This window comes from Berghia stephanieae, chromosome 2, assembly GCF_034508935.2.
Source record: "Berghia stephanieae isolate SIO BIC M18660-M18661 chromosome 2, UCSD_Bste_1.3, whole genome shotgun sequence".
NCBI lineage: Eukaryota > Metazoa > Mollusca > Gastropoda > Nudibranchia > Aeolidiidae > Berghia > Berghia stephanieae.
The window spans coordinates 48,050,273-48,063,042 of NC_088361.1; the positions used below are offsets into that span (position 1 = coordinate 48,050,273).

Here is a 12,770-nt window from a genome sequence, read left to right on the forward strand (position 1 = left end):
AGGTGTAAAATGAGTACCTTGCTGATAACTGTATTGTTTCTGCCGGAAAATAATTATAATATTGCTTAATAAACGTCATGTCCTACATGCTAAGTGTTGCTGTTAGCTAGGACAATTAAGTATTGATTTATTTGTTATCGTGTAATAAACTTAGGTTTTCAGTTCATAATTCAAGTCCCATATTCTGGGGGGGGGGGGGGGGGGGGGGGGGGTTCCTGACCTCCCATAGTGGGGGGCAGGGAAGCACTAACTGTGTCTTCTATCCCCCTTTATCTTCTTTCCAACATGCTTTTTGTCTTTGTCTTGGGATGAAAGTACTTGCTTTTGTTCTGGCTCTGGGAGGGAAACAGTCAAATATATTACTTCTAGTTAATTTTGGAAGATGATATGTTTTTGTCTTGTAAATCATCTCTCTGTTATGCACTGTATTATGTTTTATTTACATATTATACATGATTTGTAAATATTTGAGTGTTTTCCTCTTAGTGGGGGACGTGTGCTTGTGTCTGGATGAGACTTTTAGGTGATCTCAAACCTAAGTACTGGGTGGGGTTCCGGGTCTCCCATAGTGGGCAGGGAGGCACTTACTGTGTCTTCTATCCCCCTATATCTGTTTTCCAACTTGCTTTCTGTCTTTGTCTTGGAACAAACAAACCTAAATACTTTGATAGTGTGCTCTTGGAATCTACATCTGGTTTCTATTTGAACCAATTCCTCTTTGTCTTACCCTCCCAGGGTGCTTTAATTGTTATTCTAGAAATTTTTACTAACCCATTTTCTTCCTTTTTACTGGTGCTGATATGACCTTAATGATAATGTGTTGCAAGCACTGTAAAACCCTTAAAAACAAACAAGCAAACAAGTCCCATGTTAAAAAGTTGATTTTTTATCTTCTCTTTTGTTGTTCCTCTTATAGCCATTTGTAGAAAAACCCAAGTGGACTCGGTTCATGTATGAAGTTGATGGCCGTAGCCCAACATGCAAGCAGCAGAATGTGGTATTGACGTTAAAAACGTGAGGGATTTTTGCTTTGTTTTTTTGTTTTTCCTTTCAAGGAGTATAACTTGTAGGGACACTTTTGATCATTTAATGTAAATAAGAAGGGCTTTGTTGTTGTTCTTCTTCTTCTTCTTCCTCCTCCTCTTCTTCTTCTTCTTCTTCTTCTTCTTCTTCTTCTTCTTCTTCTTCTTCTTCTTCTTCTTCTTCTTCTTCTTCTTCTTCTTCTTCTTCTTCTTCTTCTTCTTCTTCTTCTTCTCTTCTTCTTCTTCTTCTTCTTCTCTTTCTTCTTCTTCTTCTTCTTCTTCTTCTTCTTCTTCTTCTTCTTCTTCTTCTTCTTCTTCTTCTTCTTCTTCTTCTTCTTCTTCTTCTTCTTCTTCTTCTTCTTCTTCTTCTTCTTCTTCTTCTTCTTCTTCTTCTTCTTCTTCTTCTTCTTCTTCTTCTTCTTCTTCTTCTTCTTCTTCTTCTTCTTCTTCTTCTTTCTTCTTCTTTCTTCTTCTTCTTCTTTCTTCTTCTTCTTCTTCTTCTTCTTCTTCTCTTCTTCTTCTTCTTCTTCTTCTTCTTCTTCTTCTTCTTCTTCTTCTTCTTCTTCTTCTTCTTTCTTCTTCTTCTTCTTCTTCTTCTTCTTCTTCTTCTTCTTCTTCTTCTTCTTCTTCTTTCTTCTTCTTCTTCTTCTTCTTCTTCTTCTTCTTCTTCTTCTTCTTCTTCTTCTTCTTCTTCCCTTCTTCTTCTTTTCTTCTTCTTCTTCTTCTTCTTCTTCTTCTTCTTCTTCTTCTTCTTCTTCTTCTTCTTCTTTCTTCTTCTTCTTCTTCTTCTTCTTCTTCTTCTTTCTTCTTCTTCTTTCTTCTTCTTCTTTCTTCTTCTTCTTCTTCTTCTTCTTCTTTCTTCTTCTTCTTTCTTCTTCTTCTTCTTCTTCTTCTTCTTCTTCTTCTTCTTCTTCTTTCTTCTTCTCTTCTTCTTCTTCTTTCTTCTTCTTCTTCTTCTTCTTCTTCTTCTTCTTCTTCTTTCTTCTTTCTTTCTTCTTCTTCTTTCTTTCTCTTCCTCTTCCTTCTTTCCTCTTCCTCTTCTCTTCTCTTCTCTCCTCCTCCTCCTCCTCCTCCTCCTCTCTCCTCTTCCTCTCCTCTTCTTCTTCTTCTTCTTCTTCTTCTTCTTCTTCTTCTTCTTCTTCTTCTTCTTTTCTTCTTCTTCTTTTCTTCTTCTTCTTCTTCTTCTTCTTCTTCTTCTTCTTCTTCTTCTTCTTCTTCTTCTTCTTCTTCTTCTTCTTCTTCTTCTTCTTCTTCTTCTTCTTCTTCCTCCTCCTCCTCCTCCTCCTCCTCCTCCTCCTCCTCCTCCTCCTCCTCTTCTTCTTCTTCTTCTTCTTCTTCTTCTTCTTCTTCTTCTTCTTCTTCTTCTTCTTCTTCTTCTTCTTCTTCTTCTTCTTCTTCTTCTTCTTCTTCGTGGAGAACCCAAAATAAAGGCTATTACAAACGGCAGTCATCTATTATACCCCTACCGTATTGTGGAAATTAACATAGGTTATAAATAAACAAATAAATTTTAAAAAAATAATTTAAGATAGACATTTTTCTTAAATGATAAAAAGTTTTTGAAGAAAGACAAAAAAACAACAAGAAACAAATGTGGTAAACAAATACTGATGGTAATAATAAAGTATTATAAAATATAATAATATTTAAAAATACCATATAAATACCAAATAAAACAAATAATAATTATAATAAAAAAAATAATTTAAAGTATCAAAAAATATCTAATAACTATGACATTAATAAAAATGATGATTTTTTTTCAGTTAAAAAAAAATAAATAGATTTACTAAATTGTCCATACCTGGATACGAACCTATTATCTTAAAGGCAGTTTAAGCATACATGCACCACGGAGCCACTTAGCTAATTAAGATATTTAATCATGTCTTTCTAAAAGACTATTTTATCTTTAATGCTACTTCTATTTTGTAATTTTAAATTTCGGTGGACGTCATGAGCGTGCTTGTTTTATAATTTTAGTTTTATTAAGAAAGATGTAAGAATGTCATAATTGTGTGGCAATGTGGTCTTGTGGTATGACACTCGATTTCAAATCGGAAGGTCCTGGGTCCGAGCCTCGCTCTGCGCATAGTTGAGTCCTTGGAAAAGGCTCTTTACTCACATTCTCTCACTATACTCAGGTATAAAATGAGTACCTGAGCGTTAACAGCATTGTCTGTGTCCGAAAAAAAAAAAAGTAATATCTCCAAACAGGCGTCATGTCTCATTCTACTTGTTATGTGTTGCTGTTGGTCAGGGACCCTTTGTAAAGCGATTTGAGCATGTTTAGTGGAGATTGAGCAATATAAAAGCTCAAGCTCAAGTTTATAATATAACATTTGTGACCCTATTTATGGGGTGGACTACAGACTGTGTGTACTAACTACCTGATCGAAGACTACATACAGCATCGATGATTGATGTGGGTTGCAAATGTACATAGAAACGATCCGTTTAAACCCCCCCCCCCCCCCCCCAAAAAAAAACAACTTAGCTTTTATATAGCATAATATCCACTAAATGTGCTCAAAGTGCTTTACAAAGGGTCCCTGGCCAACAGCAACACTTAACATGTAGGACGAGACATGACGCTTGTTATGCGATGTTACAATTTTTTTTCCGGACAGAGACAACGGTGTTAAGTGCCAGATACTCATTTTACACCTGAGTACGATGAGAGAATGTGAGTAAAGAGCCTTTTCGAAGGACTCAACTATGCGCCGAGTGAGGCTCGAACCCCAGAACCTTCCGATCAGAAAGTGAGTGTCGTACCACTAGAGATACATTGGTGTTAATTAGTGGAGACATCGTATCATTTTTGAAGAAATGAAGGCTATTACGAACAGGCATTCATCAAATTTTATTATCATGCTACTGTATTGTGGAAATTAACACAGATCATCACTTTGATTGGTCGCATCATCAATTTTTGTTTATTATCATTATTTGATAGTATCAAGAGAGTTTAATGATTACGTCATCAATTTTTGTTGTGGATATGCTAGAATTGCATAGAATAAATTATACTTGCAATGAGAATCAAACGCAATAAAGGAGTGAGTATTACAACCTAGCAGATTTTCTTCGTATTAATTTGAGTCAATGGGATGATAGAGTTAGGCTGAAATAAAAAGAAGGTTCGTGATAAAAAGTTAACCTTGGCTGTACAGAGCAATGTTGATCCCCAACCCTATTTAAAAAATAATCATAGATTATTATTATTACAATTATTATTATTATTATTATTATTATTATTATTATTATTATTATTATTATTATTATTATTATTATTATTATTATTATTATTATTATTATTATTATTATTATTATATTATTAACTCAGGATCTTGTCTGTGAAAATATAAAATAATATTTAGATTTACCAGTACTTCTGTGCTTCATGATAAAAATTAACCCTGGCTGTGCGGAACAATATTTATTATTATTATGATTATTATTATGATGATTATTATTATGATTATTATTATTATTATTATTATTATTATTATTATTATTATTATTATTATTATTATTATTATAATTATTATTATAATTATTATCATTATTATTATTATTATTATTATTATTATTATTATTGTTATTGTTATTATTATTATTATTATTATTATTATTATTATTATTATTATTATTATTATTATTATTATTAACTCAGGATCTAATTGACATGGCACCCTCCGTCTGACTTTTTATTCTCTGTTTTCATTTGGCACTTCTCCATACCCTATTTTGCTCATTACTACTAAAGGGTTTGAGCTTTTTCGGATACAGGGTAAGGCGCTGTATAAAAACCATATATTATTGTTATCCTACAATACCCAGACCGTCCAAATCATCCCTTGAACTCGAAGAGGAAGATCTAATCAGTCATCCCACCATGCCAGAGTCTCCAGCCCACACCAACGCCAGTTTCTCAATATCCAGCAATGTCAGCCAAACCAACCTGCCAGATGCCTGGACCAAAAGCTTTATTCCTGTTGAATTGCCACCATCTCGGTCCTCAAGTAAGTTAGCTCTCTCTCTCTCTCTCTCTCTCTCTCTCTCTCTCTCTCTCTTTCTCTCTCTCTCTCTCTCTCTCTCTCCCCCCCCCCCCCCCCTATCTCTCTCTCTCTCTCTCTTTCCCTCCCTCCCTCTCACTAATCTCAAAAAAAAAAAAAAGAAAAAGATTTTAATAAATTTATTTCCCTGCGGTATTGATGCCATCCATGATTTCATGAAGGAATACAGATAATCCATTAAATAGGCGTCTCATGTCAGTTTGAATAAGTTTAAGCTCAAGCTCAAGTGATCACTGTTCAGAAGAGTTTTTTTGGTTTATTTTTTGTTTTGTTTACATAGCTGAGAAAACGTATTTAAATAATATCTCATTTTCATTTTGTCCAATAGGTAGTGCTGAACTTTGGTCAAATGTAGTGTCAGGGAGGCGTCCATCTATAGCAAAACCCATACCGGGGACCACAGAGCACATCGACTTTCCCCGGCTCTCACCTTCTACAAGTTACAGCATGGCTTTAGGGAGGAAAGTGGCCACCTCACCCAGTCCATCTGCAACAGAAAGCCAGAGATTGAGACAAGATAAGCCTGTCTTTACTTTAGGAGGAGACAGTATATCTTCTTCATCTGGTAACATCCACAGTTCAGATAGTCTGCAAAGCGGTGGGTCCAAACATAATCAAGATGATGGTATTAGGGGTCAAGGTAATAGACATGCGCTGACTCCAAAAACCAACGATGAATGGTTTAAGAAACCTCGGCCATATTCCGCAGGGAACAGAGAGGATAATGGGAGTAGGAGAAGGATTGCTTTCGAAGGTGGGGATAAACACTGGCCTGAAAGACAATTGAGTCGTCAAACCCGGAGTGAACCAAATAAAAAGAGAAAGGAATATGGGTCTAATTCAGATTACCGCAGGGCTTTCAGTGGAGGTCATACCTTATATCTAACAGGGGGACGAAGACAGGAGATTGGGAATGATAAAGACGGTCAGAGAGCAAAAGATTCTCGGGATAAAGGCAATCCATTTTTTAATAAAAGACAAGGTGGTTTCAAACCAAAATTCAATAGAAACGATTCAAGAGAAGATCGAGGAAAATCACATCGAGGGGAGAACGACTACAAGCAGTGGGATAAAAGGTCTAACCAAAGTGATTATGTTAATTCTAATGTTAACAAGGGGCATAACCAGGGAGATAGCAAATCAAATGTGGGTAGTGGAAAAAAAATTGGAAATAAGAAAAATCTACAATTAAAAATGGAGGGTTCTAACAATGAATTAAACAGTGATTTGAGTGACAAAGACGGATGGGTTACAGTCAACGGTAAACATAAAAGTAAGTCCTCTTAGACCGTATTCTCTGAAAGAAGCTTTTACACCTCAGCACTCTCTAAGGATAAGGCTAAAATCATGTTGGAATCCGAGCATGCCGAAATTCGGTTTTCATGGGAGGTATGTGGTCTTGTGGTATGACACTCGTTTTCAGATCGGAGGGTCCTGGGTTCAAGCCTCGCTCGGCGCATAGTTGAGTCCTTGGAAAAGGCTCTTCACTCACATTTTCTCATCGTACTCAGGTGTAAAATGTGTTGTCTCTGTCCAGAAAAAATTGTAATACCGTCTAGCAGGCTTCATGTAACGTCCTACATTTTAAGTGTTGCTGTTGGCCAGGGACCCCTTGTAAAGCGCTTTGAGCATGTTTCGTGGATATTGTGTTATATAAAAGGTCTGAATTTATAATCACTACATTTGGTCACCCAGCCCCAGCATGGTGCATTGCAGTGTTCTAGAATTTGGATTTGCTGTTATCCAGAGAGGAAAATACAATGTGAGGAAAGATAAACTGTACTTTTTGAAAAAATAGAAATGAAAAATATCTGAAAAAAGAAAAATATGTGTTCCTTCACTCAGAAAAAAAGCCTCTGGTAATGAAGACGTTTATTGTTTTATTTCTTTCTACATTTTTGTAGCATTGTATCATGGACCATTTTTTAAATTTTTATCTGATGCCAATATTTGCTCATTATATTTTTTACTTTTAAAAGATAATTCTCAGTGGCTATTTTCTTTATATTTTTTAAATAAAAAATTATGACTGGACATTTTCTTTTTTCACCATTTGTGTTATGACCCCAGCATCCGTATATCATTTAATTGTAGTCTGGCATGGAAGTTTTCTGCATCGTTTGTGGCCACAAAAAATCGCAAAATATCACTGATTTGCATTGTGACAGCAAAATCTCTCTCTCTCTCTCTCTCTCTCTCTCTCTCTCTCTCTCTCTCTCTCTCCCTCTCTCTCTTTCTCTCTCTCTCTCTCTCTCTCTTTCTCTCTCTCTCTCTCTTTTTTCTCTCTCTCTCTCTCTCTCTCTCTCTCTCTCTCTCTCTCTCTCTCTCTCTCTCTCTCTCTCTCTCTCTCTCTCTCTTTTTTTTTTTTTCCACTCTTTATCTCTCTCTCTCACACGCACACAAATCAGTAAAGTTCATCCAGCTCTTTAGCCTCGATTATTCTGTACTTAACAATATGTATATGTATATATATATATATATATATATATATATATATATATATATATATATATATATATATATATATATATATATATATATATATATATATATATATATATATATATCAAGGACAACTATACTGAAAGCACAATCATGGCGAATATTCAGACAACGCTAGTGGGGGCCAACTAAAAAAATCTAGAAAATTCACACCAAAATTTCGCTAAGGGTATAATAGGGCAAAATCTGCCCTTTTAAAGAATAAATGTGAGTTCTGGGTCAAAAAAATATTGAATGATTATTATTATAAGTAGTGAATAAGAGTAACCAAGAAACAGAAAGGATGAGTAGTTAGATATTCTAAAAACTGACCTTATAGTGATTGAATCAGGATGATTTCTTTACAAGGTTGATTAATTATTATACATCATATGTAAGATGATGATGAGGATGAGCAATTAGATGAAATGGAAAGGAGCTGTGCAATGTCAACAAAGGGAGGTAATCTGTGGAGGATTATCCCAAGAAAAATATGAATACCAAAATATCTACTAAGGGATGCACTACCTAGTAATAAAGAGACATAGTTTCTTTTAAATAATTTAGAAAAGTGCACGGAACAATACTCACAATATTTATTCCAGTACACATATCACAATTGCAGTTTTAGTCTCTCGAAATTTTTTCTTTTTTAACACTATATTACTATATTTCATCCCTATAAGGGAAATTTGTCTAAACATTGTTGATATATACCACCACTGGTGGGTCACTGGTAGTGCAGCGCCCCACAAGCTAGAGGCAAGGTGACTCACTCATAGTCACACAGTGCAGTGGACGGAATTGATCCCTGTACACTCAGTTGCTAAGCGAAGACTGAACATCTGCGCAACACTACTCCTTGAACCAAAAAACAAAATTCTTCCAAAACAATTTTAAAATAATAAATTGCTGACCTGTCAGGAACAGTGATAAATGATCTGAATGATGAAGATGAAAAATGGGAGGAATAGAAGAGGAGCTGTACAATGTAGGGGGCAATCTGTGGAGGATGATCCCACAATAAAATATTAATTACTGTTAACACTAGAGGCCATGAGATCAGTATTAGATAATCATTTTCAATAACAAACAAATCGTTTTTTGATATGATTCTTATTTTTAGAGACCAAAACAGTCATTAAAGTGATTGATAAGTTCAACATTATTCATAAAAGAGGACCTGGGAAAGGTACGTGCATTATATCAAAAGTCTCAGCAAGAGTTATTAACAATCGTGCTTACTACAATATGACAGAATAACTAATGGCCACACTTTCATGACATACTTAATCAATCATCTTACTTTCCTAATCTGCCAATCGGGCTTTCTTGATGGAAGTTTGGTAGAGAATGGAATTTTTGTCATGGTCTTTGTCCAATTTGTGGAGGCCATGAAGCAAAATGTTTGCCAACCGTCGCAAAAGGGATTTTGAATTGAGTTCAAAATCGTAAAAAGAATTTATGACTGACAAAACTCGTATTAACTTTTGACGTCAACAAGCTCGCTCCTTATGTTTTTTCATGAAGCAAAGTCCCACTTTCACAAATTCATATGTTGAGAGATGGGGCACTTTCAGTCCTCCTCGAGAAACTTCTTCAATAAAATCCTTAGCCTCTGTTGACAGGAGGGGTTCTTCATGATCATCAAATTGCAGCTCATCAACACATTTTGCTTCCAACCATCCAGCAATGTATGCTATTGAGCTCTCTTCCTCACACGTCAAGGAGATGTCACTCATGCACTGTTCAATCCATGACGCATCATCGTATGTCAATTCTGCATAGCAAGAGTGAAATTTCCGGGAGGTGCTTTGATCCATCTCGACAAATTCCAAGAAAGAGGCAGCAAATTTTGTCAATCGCTTTTTGTATGATGTAAAAACGTCGCTTGCATTCATAAATGCATTTGCACCTGTGGACTGTCGATACACAGAAAATTCTCCTTCTATCCTATCGCTTTGAATCTCTCGGAGCAGGACATAGTCATATCCTACACCAAAAAGATACCGACAAACAGCAATCATTCCCTGGGTAGTTTGAAGGAGAGCCTTGTGTGTGTCATGAGTCAAGCATTTCTGTCGACAAGCTCCTTGTCCAGAGGTGCCACTTTGGAAACATTTAAGAAACACCTGCAGGTTTGTTGAACTTTGTTGCTGCACTTGACTACACGGATCTCTTGTCCTCAAGTCTTGTCCTTTCCTGCACACATTCATGGCTTTCCACCACTCCAATACCATTTCAATAAAGTCAGCGGTTTCAGCAGCATATTTCAAACAGAGTGCAGCAACATCTTTGTCATTGAATACTTGAAGTACAAGCTTAACATTCTGTAGCTGGAGGCGGCTTGGTCGTACTGCTGAGTTGGTAAGGGGTGTCATCTTTAATATATTGGATCTCTCCGAGTCATACAAATTTTTAACATCATCAAAACATCCAACCTTCTTCCCATCAACCGACAACAGCTGCTGCTTCTCGGTGATCCAATTATTTCTTATATACATTTTATAATATGAACAGTGTCGAAGAGTAAAAACCAAACTCTGTCTTCTGCCAAGGGATGTCTAGCTTGATAATCTGTAATTCTTGAAAACAATTTACAGTACTGTTGGTTGATTTTGTGATTATCTGTTATGGATCCAATGACAGTGCACCCGGCCCTTTCCACAGCAGCTGCAGCTGTTTTCACAACATCAAATTGGTATTTCGCAGTCAACTTATGAACAGGATTCACTGACACCATGATGCTTGGACCTCCATGAAGACATCTGAGCATTACACACAGCATTGATGTTGCTTTCTCATTTGGATTATTCAAAGCCATACCACTCAAAACGCCAGCAGAAAAAGAAAGAGATGGACGGATTTTTACTTCATCCACAAGCAAAAATGATACTTTTTGTTTGTCATCTAATTTCATACAAGTTCGTCGAAGAACATGATCCACATCAGTGGCAGAAACTATTGCTTGCAGTTTTGTTTTACTTGGCAACACAAGAACTTCTCTTAATTGCTCGTAGCTACATTTGGGAAATATTTCAACAGCGAAGCAGTAATCATTTGTTAGATATTCTTTCCGTCTTAAAAGCTGGAGCTGCCTTGTAATAAAAGTAAGCTTTTTTGACTTGTTCACATCCATTGATTCAATAGACTGTTGAAGGACCATAATTGCCTTGTCGAGCAGGCCATCTAAAGGAGGGTCATAATTGAGGGCGCATTTAATAGCTTCCATGAATTGGGTATAGGAAGAAAGGCCATTGTTAGGGTTTAATATCTTTCCAAATGAAACATTTAGTCCATTTTTAAAAGCTGACATAGTAAGAGGGGAACACATTGTGGATTTATTATGTACAATAACAGACAAATAGCTCTCACTGTAGTTCTCCGTCATGAAAACAAATAATGTTTATCTTTACATTTCGATGTAAGTAATTTGTAATTGCTGGAGCCGTACTTTTTAAAGAGGTGTTTCTCTGGCTCAAAGTCTTCAAAAGAACTAATTTTGTCGATTTTAAAGAAGTACTCCAGTTGTCTGTCTTCTGCTGGAGGAGGGCGCGGAGGTGGCTTTTCTGTAGGAAGGACTGATTGAGGGACATTGAATATGCTTGGAGGGACTTTTGGACGATCGGTTCCACCAGGTAGAATTTTCATTGGAACACCTGCAGGCCAATGTCTTTCACAAATTACAAATTCTGTCGGATGTGGTTGAGAATTATCATGCGGAGGGAGTTTGTTTAACCATATTTGCTGTTCTTGTTCCTCTTTAGGCAATCTGAACACACGACATTTGTTGGCTTCATTGTAATTGCCATTGCAATTCGCAACACCACATTTTTTCCCCATCTTGAAATTGCTAGCAAATCAAGTCCATCAACATCAGATTCACAAGAGGTAAAAGTTCACATGAGGCAAAACATGGAAAAGAAAACTAGGTATATCAGCAGGGTACTAATCCAATAGGATAGACAGCCATATCACAGCAACATCAGATCCATTTAAGTCATTACTAATATATGATATATATTAAGATTACAAGTTCCATTCTATATGGTAATAATAATAATAATAATAATACTCATTTATATAGCGCTCATTCTCGTGTAAAACACAAGCTCTGGGCACTTTACAATATAAATATCAATTTTAAGTGAAAAAAATAATAACAACAATAATAATTCATAGCCAAATCAAGGATTCATATAGAGTCAAGAAAAACAAATACAGTAAAAATGTGTCTTGAGATTCTTTTTAAAAGTAGGTAAAGACTTGCACTCCCTCAGACCACGTGGCAGTTCATTCCAAATCTTGGGGCCGAAACAAGCAAACGATCTATCACCAAATTTTGTTCTTGATCTTTTTTCCGAAATTTTCGTTTGGTCATTACATGATCTTAAAGTGTAATTTTCAAATTTACACATGACCACGTGATCTGTGAGATATGCCGGTCCTATACCAGCCAAACACTTATAAACAAGACATGCTGCTTTGTAATATGTGCGCTTTTCAATGGGCAACCAATGGAGAGATGCCAACAAAGGGGTTGCATGATCAAATTTTTTTTTGCCAAAAACTAATCTTGCTGCACTGTTTTGCAGCAGTTGTAATTGTTTAATAGAAGCCTGAGGCAAGTTGACAAGCAGCGAGTTACAATAATCTAGTTTCGAAAAAATGAGGGAAACAACCAATGTTTTACATGTTCCAATTGCAATATACTGACGGATCGAACTGATTTTCTTCAATTGAAAGTATAAAGATTTACAGAGAGCAGAAATGTGAGCTGACATTCTCATTTCTGAATCAAAATAGACACCCAAATTTTTCACAGTCTTTGAAACTTTGATCTTTTCACCCCCAATCAACACCTCAAGACCATCATTCACCTTCAACTGCCCTCTATTTCCCACAATCATCACTTCTGTTTTTGACTCATTCATTTTCAACTTGTTTGCATCCATCCACTCTTTCACATCCGTCACACATTCTTCCACACGTTTCACAATATTTTCGAGATTTTTAGTTTTATCAGTAGCATAAAGTTGCGTATCATCTGCATAGAGATGATAGCGCAGCCCATGACCAGTGATGACATTAGATAATGGAGAAGTATACAAAACAAAAAGAATTGGACCCAAAACAGAGCCTTGAGGAACACCAAAAGACAATGTATGTTGACGAGAAAGTTTATCTA

The 12,770-nt window shown here is 36.0% G+C and overlaps 2 protein-coding genes across 2 annotated transcripts in view; one reads left to right on the top strand and one right to left on the bottom strand.

The window, feature by feature from the left end:
• LOC144965053 (mitogen-activated protein kinase kinase kinase 20-like) overlaps nt 1–6,927 on the top strand; it is a 45,903-nt gene extending 38,976 nt beyond the window's left edge. The window contains exons 20-22 of the mRNA XM_078899936.1: nt 917–1,014; nt 4,866–5,047; nt 5,430–6,927. Of these exons, the coding sequence (XP_078756062.1) occupies nt 917–1,014; nt 4,866–5,047; nt 5,430–6,388 (1,239 nt within the window). The 3' untranslated portion in view covers nt 6,389–6,927. The remainder of the gene's footprint in view (nt 1–916; nt 1,015–4,865; nt 5,048–5,429) is intronic.
• Nucleotides 6,928–9,078: 2,151 nt separating this feature from the next.
• On the bottom strand, nt 9,079–12,695 carry LOC144963953 (uncharacterized). Its single transcript, XM_078897896.1, has one exon. It carries the CDS (start codon nt 10,084–10,086, stop codon nt 9,079–9,081), a length of 1,008 nt encoding a protein of 335 aa, XP_078754022.1. The 5' UTR covers nt 10,087–12,695.
• Between the last annotated feature and the right edge of the window lie 75 nt (nt 12,696–12,770).

What these genes read in the sequence shown, in the direction of transcription:
- LOC144963953 (XM_078897896.1), bottom strand. Translation starts at nt 10,086, where the DNA reads ATGTATATAAGAAATAATTGGATCACCGAGAAGCAGCAGCTGTTGTCG.